This window comes from Engystomops pustulosus, chromosome 5, assembly GCF_040894005.1.
Source record: "Engystomops pustulosus chromosome 5, aEngPut4.maternal, whole genome shotgun sequence".
NCBI lineage: Eukaryota > Metazoa > Chordata > Amphibia > Anura > Leptodactylidae > Engystomops > Engystomops pustulosus.
Genome location: NC_092415.1, coordinates 46,301,584 through 46,314,979, shown reverse-complemented (window position 1 = coordinate 46,314,979; position 13,396 = coordinate 46,301,584). Strand labels below are relative to the sequence as shown.

At 43.7% G+C, this 13,396-nt stretch overlaps 1 protein-coding gene across 1 annotated transcript in view; it reads right to left on the bottom strand.

Moving 5' to 3' along the window:
- The window catches only part of CA8 (carbonic anhydrase 8), a 92,311-nt gene that overhangs the window by 33,137 nt on the left and 45,778 nt on the right, over positions 1–13,396 (bottom strand). The window contains exon 3 of the mRNA XM_072151844.1: positions 159–283. Within this exon, the coding sequence (XP_072007945.1) occupies positions 159–283 (125 nt within the window). The remainder of the gene's footprint in view (positions 1–158; positions 284–13,396) is intronic.

Genomic DNA, 13,396 nt, shown 5'->3' with positions numbered 1-13,396 from the left:
TTCCTCTGGACGAACACTGCATGGTTTGAACTTGAAGTATCTTTTGCACTCCTTACTACTGTATGTTACATCATATGGCTTTGTTATATGTTATGTTTGCATCTATTATTGGTCCTGATAATTACGGTATATTGTAATAACACAATTTTGAGTCTTACCTCCATTGGGAAAGCTTTAAAGTTCACTGTGTGCTCTGAACCTCGCTGGTTTTCTCTGCCCCAATGAAATTTTACTTCATGTAATTCATACTCGTGACTACGAGGCAATGGACCTCCTGTTAAAACTAAAAAAAAGTAATGTTTTAAATTTAGAATTTAGCATTCATGCTATAAGAAGGTGAATATTATTGCGGGTAAATTAGTGAAGTAAGTTTAGCTTTACATATTTAATACAGTAATTTAATAATTAGATTTGTATATGATTCATGCTAAACCAAATGCCATAATTAATTGTGTCTATTTACATTTCATCAGTTTGTCACAGGTCACAAAAAATATATCATATCTAAGATCTATTGATTTTTAATAAATATTCTAATCTTTTTAAGCATCAATTTCTCTTGAATATATATATATATTTATTATATAAGGTTTAAAAAATCTGCAGCCACATATACGTCCCCATAGACGGCAATGGCGGCCCAGCGGCGATACGGTGCCACACATGTGTGGCACAGATCCGTGCAGCACACCGCAAAAAGCGTGCATGCTCTATCTTTCTGCAAGTGTGCGGCCCTGCGCCACTGTTTTCTATGGAGGGGTCACCTCCTCCTCCCCTCCAGCACATGGCGGTATGCCCGCACGGTGGGCATAGCACTTATAATGAACCCTTAATAGAGATGAGCGAACATACTCGTCCGAGCTTGATGCTCGTTCGAGCATTAGCGTACTCGAAACTGCTCGTTGCTCGGACGAATACTTTGCCCGCTCGAGAAAATGGCATCTCCCGCCGTTTTGCTTTTTGGCGGCCAGAAACAGAGCCAATCACAAGCCAGGAGACTCTGCACTCCACCCAGCATGACGTGGTACCCTTACACGTCGATAGCAGTGGTTGGCTGGCCAGATCAGGTGACCCTGGAATAGACTAGCCGCTGCCCGCGCTGCTCGGATCATTCTGTGTCTGGATGCCGCTAGGGAGAGAGCTGCTGCTGGTCAGGGAAAGCGTTAGGGTGTTCTATTAGAATAGTGTTAGGCAGGAGTGATTCTACAAGAACCCAACAGCCCTTCTTAGGGCTACAATAACGTTATACATTTTTTTTTTTTATTTGCAGCTAGTACCATATTGTGAGGAATTTGCAGGGGGACTTGCTACCGTTGTGTTTAGCTCTTAGTGACACACATATCCACCTCAAACACCAAAGTGGGACAATTTATTAAAGGTTTGATTTCAATTAGGCACAGTCTGCCAGTTTCTTTTTATTTTACGTTTATTTTTTCATAACTCAGCGTCATCTCATCTGGCATAGCAGTGTGCTTTCATACTTGGCTAGAAAATAGCCATAGGAGAATCCAAACGGCTTACTTAGGCCTACAATAGCGTTATATATTTTATTCCTGGTTGAGCTGCTGGTGGCTGGCCTTGCTGTAGTGCATCTACTACCATATTGTGAGGAATTTGCAGTGAGACTTGCGAACGTTGTGTTTAGCGCTTAGTGACGCATATATCCATCGCAAAGACCGAAGTGGGACAATTTATTAGGGGTTGGATTTCAATTAGGCACAGTCTGCCATTTACTTTTTATTTTACGTTTATTTTTTCATAACTCAGCGTCATCTCATCTGGCATAGCAGTGTGCTTTCATACTTGGCTAGAAAATAGCCATAGCATTAGGATAGCATCGTTTGGTTTTAAAAACTAAAAAACACAAAAAAAAAAAAACACAAAAAAAAAGTTAAAAAAAAATTAAAGTTATAACTTTCATTTTCAAAATGTTTAACCCGAGGGCTAGGGGTAGAGGACGAGGGCGGGGACGTGGGCGTCCAACTACTGCAGGGGTCAGAGGCCGTGGTCCTGGGCGGGGTGAGACACCACCTGCTGATGAGGGAGCAGGGGAACGCCGCAGAGCTACACTCCCTAGGTTCATGTCTGAAGTTACTGGGACTCATGGTAGAGCACTGTTGAGGCCAGAACAGTGCGAACAGGTGATGTAGTGGATTGCTGACAATGCTTCGAGCAATTTGTCCACCACCAGTCAGTCTTCCACGCAGTCCACCCATGTCACCGAAATCAGCACTCCTCCAGCTCCTGCACCTCAGCCTCCTCCCCCCCAGTCTGCCCCCTCCCAGGAAAATTTGGCATTTGAACCGGCATACTCTGAGGAACTGTTTTCTGGACCCTTCCCACAGTCACAAACCACTTGTCCGGTTGCTGCTGAGCAATTTTCCGATGCCCAGGTTTTCCACCAGTCGCAGTCTGTGGGTGATGATGACCTTCTTGACGTAGTGGAAGAAGTGTGTAAAGAGGTGTCCGACGATGAGGAGACACGGTTGTCAGACAGTGGTGAAGTTGTTGTCAGGGCAGGAAGTCCGAGGGGGGAGCAGACTGAGGGATCGGAGGATGATGAGGTGACAGACCCAAGCTGGGTTGAGAGGCCGGGTGAACACAGTGCTTCTGAGACGGAGGAGAGTCCTCGACCAGAACAGGTTGGAAGAGGCAGTGGTGGGGCCAGACGGAGAGGCAGGGCCAGAGCTGGTGCATCAGCGCCAAATGTGTCACGTAGTGAAGCTCCCGTGGCGAGGGCTCCCGCGGCGAGGGCTAGATTTTCAGAAGTCTGGAGGTTCTTTAAGGAAACACCGGATGACCGACGGACTGTGGTGTGCAACCTTTGCCAAATCAGGATCAGCAGGGGTTCCACCACTACTTGCTTAACTACCACCAGTATGCGCAGGCATATGAATGCTAAACACCCCACTCAGTGGCACCAAGCCCGTTCACCTCCGGCCGTGCACACCACTGCTCCTTCCCCTGTGTCAGCTGATAGTCAGCCCCCTGCCCAGGACCCTGGCACAAAAACCCCATCGTCGCCTCCACGATCCTCCACAGCATCCACCAGCGTTCAGCTCTCCATACCCCAGACGCTGGAGCGGAAAAGGAAATATAGTGCAACCCACCCGCACGCCCAAGCCCTTAATGTCCACATCTCCAGATTGCTTAGCCTGGAGATGCTGCCCTATAGGCTAGTAGAGACCGAGGCCTTTCGCAACCTCATGGCGGCGGCCGCCCCTCGGTATTCGGTCCCCAGCCGCCACTACTTTTCCCGATGTGCCGTCCCAGCCCTGTACCAGCACGTGTCAGACAACATCATCCGTGCCCTGACCAACGCCATTTCTGACAAGGTCCACCTGACCACAGACACGAGGACGAGTGCTGCCGGGCAGGGCCACTATATGTCGCTGACGGCACATTGGGTTAACTTGGTGGAGGCTGGGACCGAGTCTGACCCTGCGGCTGGTCATATACTGCCGATGCCGAGGATTGCGGGGCCTACCTCGGTCCAGGTCTTTCAGGCCTACTATGCCTCCCTTCTGACAGCGCTAGCTGTAGAGTGCGTAGTTCTGCGGGACAAGTAGCGAGGGAGAGTAGGCGAGCAGGCAGCTTGTCCAGCACTGACAAGGGTACGCTTTACAAGGCTTTTGCCAGCTTTATGTCACCACAGCAAGACACTGTCACCTGTCCCCAGTCTCGGCAGAGTAGGGCTGATCTTTACAGAAAGATGGTGAGGGAGTACGTAGCTGACCATACCATCGTCCTAAATGATCACACAGCTCCCTACAACTACTGGGTTTCAAAGCTGGACATGTGGCACGAACTGGCGCTGTACGCCTTGGAGGTTCTTGCCTGCCCTGCCGCTAGCGTGTTGTCCGAGCGGGTTTTCAGTGCAGCTGGTGGCATCATCACCGATAAGCGTACACGCCTGTCGACTGACAGCACTGACAGGCTGACGCTTATTAAGATGAATAAAGCCTGGATTTCTCATAATTTCCAATCTCCACCAGGTGAAGGAAGCTCAACCTGAATAATTTATGCACTCCTCCTCCTCATTTTCCTCCTTCTCCTCCTCTTTGTACACTAAAGCAGAGGCTATTTTTTGACAGGGCCCACTGGCTCTAGCTATAGTACTTTATGCGTTTAATTTTTCTGGAGGGCCAACTACCCGATCCTCTGTTTTAAACAATTTTTGGGACTGCCACATACAGGCACTCAATCTATTCAATTTTTCTGGAGGGCCACCTACCTGCTCCTCTGGTTTGAAAACATTTTTGGACTGCCACATACAGGCACTCAATCTATTTCATTTTTCTGGAGGGCCACCTACCTGCTCCTCTGGTTTGAAAACTTTTTTGGACTGCCACATACAGGCACTCAATCTATTTCATTTTTCTGGAGGGCCACCTACCTGCTCCTCTGGTTTGAAAACTTTTTTGGACTGCCACATACAGGCACTATCCAAATTAAATTGTCTCCATAGCAGCCTCCACACGTTGTCTCCATTGCTACCTCCAAAAGTCGTCCATATAGCTGCCTCCATACATCGTCCCCTTATCAAACGAGGTGTGTCAGGCAGAAATTTGGGTTGTTTTCATGGATTCCACATCAAAGTTGTTAACTTTGTCGCCACCCTGCTGTGTTATACTGGCAAACTTTTATGATTAACCGATATTATTTCAGTGCTTCTTGCGCATCTGTTGATTACACTGCTGTGTAATCCACAAAATATACTGCCAAACTTTTACCATTTACGGATATTATTTCAGCGCTTCTTGCGCATCTGTTTACATTCCCCTCACCCGCCATATCCCAAACTTATAAGAACGCTACTACACTTAACTTGGTGGAGGCTGGGACCGAGTCTGACCCTGGGGCTGGTCATATACTGCCGACGCCGAGGATTGCGGGGCCTACCTCGGTCCAGGTCTCAAAGGCCTACTATACCTCCTCCTCCTCCCACCCCTCCTCCACCTCCTCCTCCACCGAATTACCATCCGTGGGCATGGCGCCATCAGTCGGTAGCTCTAGGCACAGCAGCAGTGCCGCCGCTAAGCGACAGCAGGCGGTGCTCAAACTGCTGAGCCTAGGCGATAAAAGGCACACCGCCCAAGGGCTATTACAGGGCATTCCACATCATACTTGTTAACTTTGTCGCCACCCTGCTGTGTAATCCACAAAATATTATGTCAAACTTTTATCATTTACCGATATTATTTCAGCGCTTCTTGCGCATCTGTTTACATTCCCCTCACCCGCCATATCCCAAACTTATAAGAACGCTACTACACTTGATCTTATACAAAAGGTTCTTAGAAGTGCTGTTTGGGGAGTAGCCTAGAGACAGGGGCTTGGATTGGCGAAAGCTCGCCTGGCAGCGGAGCGCCAGCTCCATCCCAAGATCCAACTAACATAGTTTTAACTGCAGCACCTTTAATCTACTACTAGTTCACTGCCTCCATACATGGTCCCCTTATCAAACGAGCTGTGTCAGGCAGAATTTTCAGGTGTTTCACCACATACATAGTGGAACTCGGCGCATCTTTCGCCGCCATGCTGGAGACCTGCAGTTGCAATCATAGAAGCGCAATATGGATGCCCCATACTGTCGCTCTTAATCATGGAAGTCCTCTCCATGGCTGCCTCCAAATGTCGTCCCCTTATCAAACGAGCTGTGTCAGGCTCATTTTTCGGGTGTTTCACCAGATACGTTATGGAACTTGGTCACTATGTCGCCACCATGCTGTGTTATCGACTAAATATACCGTCAACCTTTTGTTCACAGAGGAAATAATTTCAGTGCTTCTTGCTCGCCTCCTTTGGTTCCTCTCTGCCACCCATTGGTTTGAAGCCTGAGTCCATTTAGGGTATGTCGCCATGCCACTCTCTAGCCTGCCGCTGCCTCTACATGCCGTCCCCTATAGTGTCAGGGTCAATTATTGGATGTTTTAGATGCTATCTAGCTTCATTCTGTCACTCTGTCATGGCCATGCTGTTGCCCATAATTTTGGCATAATGGTGCGTTTAAGCAGCCTCAGAGGCATCCATGCATGCTGCCCCTGCTGTTTCCTGTCCATTTCCGTGGTGTTTCCATCCTTTTCTGAGGTTCCCAGGTGTTTGGCCAAGCTTCCCTGTGCAGAGCCTTGGTCCCCTTGAAAAATGCTTGAGTCTCCCATTGACTTCAATGGGGCTCGTTATTCGAGACGAGCACTCGAGCATCGGGAAAAGTTCGTCTCGAATAACGAGTACCCGAGCATTTTAGTGCTCGCTCATCTCTAACCCTTAATATTACTGTTACTCAATAATTCTGAAAATTAAAAGTATTTTTTGAGATTGCTAATTATATTGAATATACAGTAACACAGTAATCTTGACAGACTAAAAACACATTAAAATTTTCAAAAGTATTGAAATAAATTAAAATAAAACATAAATGTTTAAGCTATAGACAAGGTGTTTCTTAACATATGGCAGTGTTTAGCTTTAACATATTTATTGTTTTTATTCTTATTTTTTTGCAATTAATTGTACTATCAAAATTTGCTAAACAGTTTGCAAACCATCTGCCAGTCTTTCATCATTTTATCATACATCTGCCTGCTCAAATGTAATCACAGGTACTGTCATATAAAAAAGGACAATAAAAAAAATAGCCTACGCGTGATAAATATCTTACCAGAGATATCTAATCAAACTGTTTTATTTGAAGTTATTATTTTCAATCGTTTTCATATCTTTCTGCTCCTGTAAGTATTTTACTGTATAAATGAAAGTTAAAGTTAAGCAAAAAATAATTTTTCTTTGAAGCCATTTCAAACACATCATAAGCAAAGGGATTTTTGTGCAATGTATGGAAAATGTTTGCATTGCTGGATTTTGTATTTTATTGCGATCAACTGCAGTAAGAATGTAAGATATATCTGCGTCTTGGGCAACAAAGCTTTCATGTTTTCAAGTAAACCTTCCAAAATCTAGGCAAATTATTTATGTATTTTGTAAAACTGTATGAAATAGCAGTAAAAGTGACCAGAGTAAGAGTACACCATGGCCCCATAGTATGCCAAGCATTCTGTTGTCATTCATACATGGATCACTCATACGTTCATGGGTATAAACCCTGATGGAAAACAACTTTACATGGTAGTACGTCACTTGTTGGCTGCGGTTGATTGGAGAAAGCTCACGTGCTAAACCCTCTCTATACTCGCTGAGTGTTTGCTGCACAGGTGACACCCCCCCCCCCCCCCGGCTGTTAACCCATCAGCCGCCGGCTGATTAAAGAGCATTAAAGCATTAAAGAGCCGGCGGCGCGAGGGCAATCTGTTGCTATGACAGCCTTGTATCACACAAAGACCCGAGACTTTCAAGTGACACAAATCGGGGGCAGGCCGTCGGACAATCCAACTGATTCGGACTAAGTGCAGGATTTAAAATTCAAATTGTTTCGCAAGACAATGCACTCACATACACCGGGTGAACTCCGGCGGACCTGAGCGGGGAAGCGACACATGCAGGATCTCGGGTGCATCAGACAACGCACCACGTGCATCGCGACAGGATCTACCCGGTAAGTAAGTGTGTGTAAGTAAGTAAGTGTGCCCTATAAATGTGGCACTATATGGTAGGGTCAATCAGACAACCTAGGGGTACCCTAAGGGGTCTGAAAAAAAGTTAAAACATTTTTTTAAAAAAGTTTAAAAAGTTTTAAAAAGTTTAAAAAAAAACGAAAAATTCTAATCATCCCCTTTTGAAGAATCTTTTTTGTACAGGAGGTTTTAATTTTTGTAAATGTATGAAAACATTATAAAAACTATATAAATTTGTTATCCTTTTGATCGTACCGGCCCAAAGAATAAGGTAGACATGTCACTTGGGGCACTCAGTGAAAGCCGTATAATCTTAGCCCACAAGAAAACAATGAAAATGCATTTTTTTCACCAATTTCACGACATTTGGAATTTTTGTCCTGCTTCCCAGTACACGGCACTGTCACTACGAAGTACATTTTTTTTTTACAGAAAACAAGCCCTCATACAGCCCTTTACATGGAAAAGGCAAAAAGTTATGGATTTTTGAAGGCGGGGAGTGAAAAATGAAAATGCAAAAACCAAAAAGGGCCTGGTTGTTAAGGGATCAAGTTCTGATTTTTGCCTACAAAGTTCCTGTTGATAACTTGCTAATTGGTGGAGGTTTCAGTGGTGGAACCACCACGCATCATGAGAACAGGAGTCCATTGAACCCCAAAATAAACAGAGCAGCTACTGCTCTATTCATCTCCTTGGCACTGAGGAAGGTAGCCAAGCACAGTGATTAGCTACTTCTGTCAGTGACAAAAACAGTGAATGGATCAGGCTTGACCTGTCATTCCATTTATTTGGGGTGCACCAGACTGTTGATTTATGGGGGTTCCGCCTCTAGGAACCTTATTGCATAGCAAGTTATACTGTTGTGACTGGAGAACCCCCTTAATATATTGAAGAGTGAAAGTTGCCTACAGCTTGGAAAATGCAAAAAGTTTGAGAGTTGAACCCAAGATTTGGCTTTCCAGCTTAAAAAAAATTATTGGGAATCAGTTGAGTTTTTTTTAAAGTTTTTTTTAAAGTCTAGAACAGTGGCAATATTCCATTCCACATAACTTCCAAACACAGCCAATGACGTTTAACTGTGTATGAATGACATGTGACTGGCCTCAGTAGACTCGAAATGCATCTCTATTCATGTCAATAATTTAATACAATGCTGTATAAAAAATAAAGTTATTCACGGACAGCACCATCCTCATGGAACTTCTTCTATTTCTAAATTCCAGCTGAAGGTGCACACATTCAGTCTCCAGAGGGCTGCTTCCAGTGTCCTAAACTGAGCAATTATGTCAACTAGTTGATCAAATAGTTGTGTGATATCACAACCAACAATGGTGAGCATGACTAAATTTTGATCAAAATTTTCCTTCTTTAATATACCTGTTCCGTGAATGGGATGTCATAAACCAGGATTAAAAGGAAGGGAATACAGTTGTGCTGCATAATGTTAGGGGAATTTTTTTTTTCTTTTCTTTCACACTTTGTGAGATTTTCAAATTAATAAATGATATTTAAAATGAACTCAAGTGTTCTATATTTTGGTTGAAGTTCTTACCTGAAAATTTTGCTATTTTTTCTAAAACCCAATGTGGAAATTAATTATGGAACAAAAATGTATCTGTTAAAGGGAATCTGTCACCACATTTTTCACAAATAGACAGAAACTGACACCCTTCTTTTAGCTAAAAAAGATATATATTCAACTTTATAATGTTACCTGGTATCCAAGGATGTCAATAGCAAGTTGAGGTGGGTGTGGCCTCCTCAGGCTGAATCCAGCACCTCATCCCCATGCTTTCTCTGCATGCAGCAGTAAAATCGTGTGATCAGGGTGACATTATCACAGGTCCTTTAGCATCATAACATTAGCAAACTGTACACCAAGCATATATCTCATGAAATCACAGCATTTCATATCACATGAAATTACAGCAGTCTGCACGGAGAGGAGTAGTCCATGCAGGCATGCTACGATTTTTTATGTGGTCAGATATGTGTATGGGGTAAGATTTGCTAATGTTAAGAGGCTTGAGGACCTATGATGATATCTCCCTGGAAACATGATATTAGGCCATGCTCCTTGACTAGCTCTATAGATCCCAATATACCAGGCAAGTTTATAACTCAGATTTTATGGGGATGCGAGGGGAACCATTTTTAGCTAAAAGAAGGGGGGCAGATAGTTACAAGGGCTCTATAGGAATCTGCCACTAGCTGTATTATTAGCTGAAAAATGTGGTGACAGGTTCCCTTTAAGTACCACGCTCATTCTGTTGTCATCTAATTCCTGCATTGTGAATAAGACTTTAAACTATATTATTGCATAACTGTATAACAACAGTTTATGACGTTAGATAAATAAATGCAAGATAAAATTAGTCAAAGAAAGAAAATTACATTTACCTCAATCAAATACAAACATTTTAAACTCATTCCCCAATAAAACAGTTATTATATGGTGGCAAAGCAAAATGCCTTATGATGCACTTGTCATTGTAAGAGTCTAGTGGGACATTCTAGATTATGTAAACTCTTCTTGAAGCAATACTGGATAATTTGCATACAATATAACTAGTAGAAAAGGGAAGCAGCAAACATATGGGAGAAGGAAACAGATTATAGAGTAAATCACTAGAAAAGTCAGTGTTAGGGGATATGAACAAGATCCTGGAAACATTTATTTAAAGTGGTAGCAGCTGTAACAACACAGACTTCCTCAGTCCGCAGACTACAGATATTATGAGCAGACTTATTCAAAGTGTCCACATCGGGTTGCTAAATAATTTTTCCAACTACCTATCTGATACAGCACATACTTTATATAGGTTAGCATCTGTTTTGTGCCATGTATTCCCATCTCTCTAATGGTTTCTTTTCAAAACCCATTTTTTAGGATTGTTTTGTTCCTTTATAAATATTGTATCTAACAATTGTTTGTATGATTGTGATTGGTAACTTAGTAAGTGCTCATGCAATCATGGCTGTCAAAATTTATTATAGATATTTTCAATTTGTAAAGCACTTTAAAGTCACAATTCCTATTCACAAGTTCCTACTTTCAAGAAGGTTCACAAATAGGCATGACTGGAACTGATCGTCAAAGTTCAGGTTCCTATCAAACTTTGCCAGTTTATTAGAAGTCTGGGTCCAGGTTCGTGTCCATCTCAACCCCCTATCGCCCCGCCAGATAATGTCTGTGATTGGTGCTGGCACAGATTATGAGCAATAACTGGTTTTACTCCCGTCAGTAAAGTCTCCAGTGTCATTTACATTGATCTGATACAAGTCTAACGCCATTTACAATATCATCATAGGGAGCTCCGATTCTCAAAAAAAAAATTGCAGGATGGGGCGTGGCCTGGATGAGCATCAGGGCAGACGTGCCGTGCTGAGCTCCGTCTCGAGGGCCTTAAGCAACTGAGTAGCAGAAGCCAAGGACACCGAGGAAAAGCCCAAAACCGGCTATATTTATCTTTCCCGATATGATGACCAGGAAAAGACGGGCGAAAGGGGGACCGAGGCGCTTAACGGACTTTTTTTCTGCCAGAGCGCTCAGGCAAGATGTCTCTCAAAATGGCGCCGCGGGAACACACAGCGGGACCAACTCACCAGCAGGGAGATGCAGCGCAGAGCAGTCGCTGTCAAAGGTCAGTGGAGCCCCGCAATCTCCGGAGAGCTGCTTATCGGGGAGCGGAGATCCGATGTCGCCGAGGAGTGATCACATACCCCAGGAATCGCCTGGAGGCATTCATAAGATGGCGGCCGCCACCGCATGGCAGGGTGAGTCACCACGCTGCAGCCCTGATAAACAAAGACCACGTTTATCATCCACCCTAGGAATAGGAGAGGAGGCAGAGGGGGATTTGGCTGTAGACACAGACCCACTATTAGATTTCCCTTCCACAGAACAAGCGGCATCGGAATCATTTATAAAAGGAATGATGCTAGCATTTCGTAACTCCCTACAGAAGGACTTCTCAGCCAAGATGGCTACTACTCAGGCAAATATAGAAGAACTAGGAGCCAGAGTGGATCATCTGGAAAACAAGATGGGAGAGGTGACAAGCTCACACAATGAGCTGATAGAAGCTCACTACACTCTGGAGGAGGAAGTGCAAGCAATAAAAAGTAAAATGGCAGATATGGAAGACAGGGGCAGGCGAAACAATGTGAAGATCAGAGGGATTCCTGAATCAGTGGGCCCATCAGAATTAAGAGACTATGTTACATCCCTTTTACAAACGGTGTTGCCATCTATACCACCAGCAGAACGCCTCCTCGATAGAATCCACAGACTGCCTAAACCAAAAGGGGTTCCAGAGAACCTTCCAAGGGACGTTATTACCCGCATACACTACTACCATGTGAAGGAAGCGTTAATGCTTTATGCTAGAAAAGCGAACCATCTTCAGGAACCATATGAAAATCTTAAGATTTTTGCGGATCTATCGCAGGCAACACTCCAAACAAGGAAGAAATTTTATCAAACAACCATCACCCTGCGCAACAACAAGATCCTGTACAAGTGGGGTTTCCCCACAAAGCTATTAATCCGAAGGGATGGCACCACACATGTTCTAAACAATCCAGAGGATGGCCCCCAACTGCTGAACTCATGAGGGATAAATGTTGAGGAAGCCATACATGACAAGATTTCCAAGAAGCCATCTACAATCGAAAAAGACTGGCAAACGGCCTAAGGTGTCCAAGGTCCTTTACTGAAGCAACCCCAACAGGCCAAGAGAGGTACCAGGTGGACTATATACCCCCAATATGGTGCAGGTTATTCCATCTCCTGCAAAATGTAACATGCTATTTGTCCTTCAATTTGCTGTTATGTTTAGTGTTGTGGTGGAAGCAGCAGGAGCCACATTTCCCGGCTTTCACTGGAAAAGTTTTATGTGTTTGTTATTTGTTAACAGGTTATTTCAATATTAAGGCTAGGCAGGCTGTTACTCATGCATATGTAAAAATAAGGAATTTCCGGAGAGTACCAGAGGCATTAGATAAGAGGAAAGATGGGAGTTAAAGTGATGAGTATGAATGTGAAGGGGCTAAACTCCCCATTCAAGAGGGCATCTGTATGGAAAGACGCAAAAAGGGAGAGAGCGGAAATAATATGTTTGCAAGAGACCCATTTTATGAAGGGTAATTGCCCAACATTTAAGAATAATAGATATCCCCAAATTTACATGGCAAACGCAGAGGTTAAAAAAGCAGGGGTTCTAGTAGCATTCAGAGATGACCTAGAGGTGAAGGTTTCAGCTAAGTGTGATAAGCTAGGGAGATACATAGCAATAGTGTGCACTATCAATTCTGTTCCGTTCACATTAGTGAATATATATGCCCCTAACAAGTCACAGATAAGATTTCTAAACAAGACTATAAAAAAAAATAAGAAAGATCCAAAAGGGAAACTTGCTAATGTTCGGAGATTTTAATATAATCCCTGACCCAGACATGGACACAACAGCAAAAAATAGGCTACCCTTCCCCTCGTTGACCAAATGGCTTCGCAAAGAGGCTCTTTATGACACTTACAGATGCTTAAACGCCTCATCTAAAGAGTTTTCATTTTACTCGCACAGACACAGGTCTTTTTCAAGGATAGACTTATGCCTAACAGACAGTAGAGCACTGACATACATATCAGAGGTGAGCATAGGTACTACGACTTGGTCTGACCATTCACCCATTTATGCCACGCTGACATTTTCAAACAATCTTCCTTCTCAATGGTTCTGGAGAAACACTCCATTCATATATTCCCTCCCTTCATATAAGGAAAAAATTACACAAGCCATACTAGAATATTTTCAACATAATAT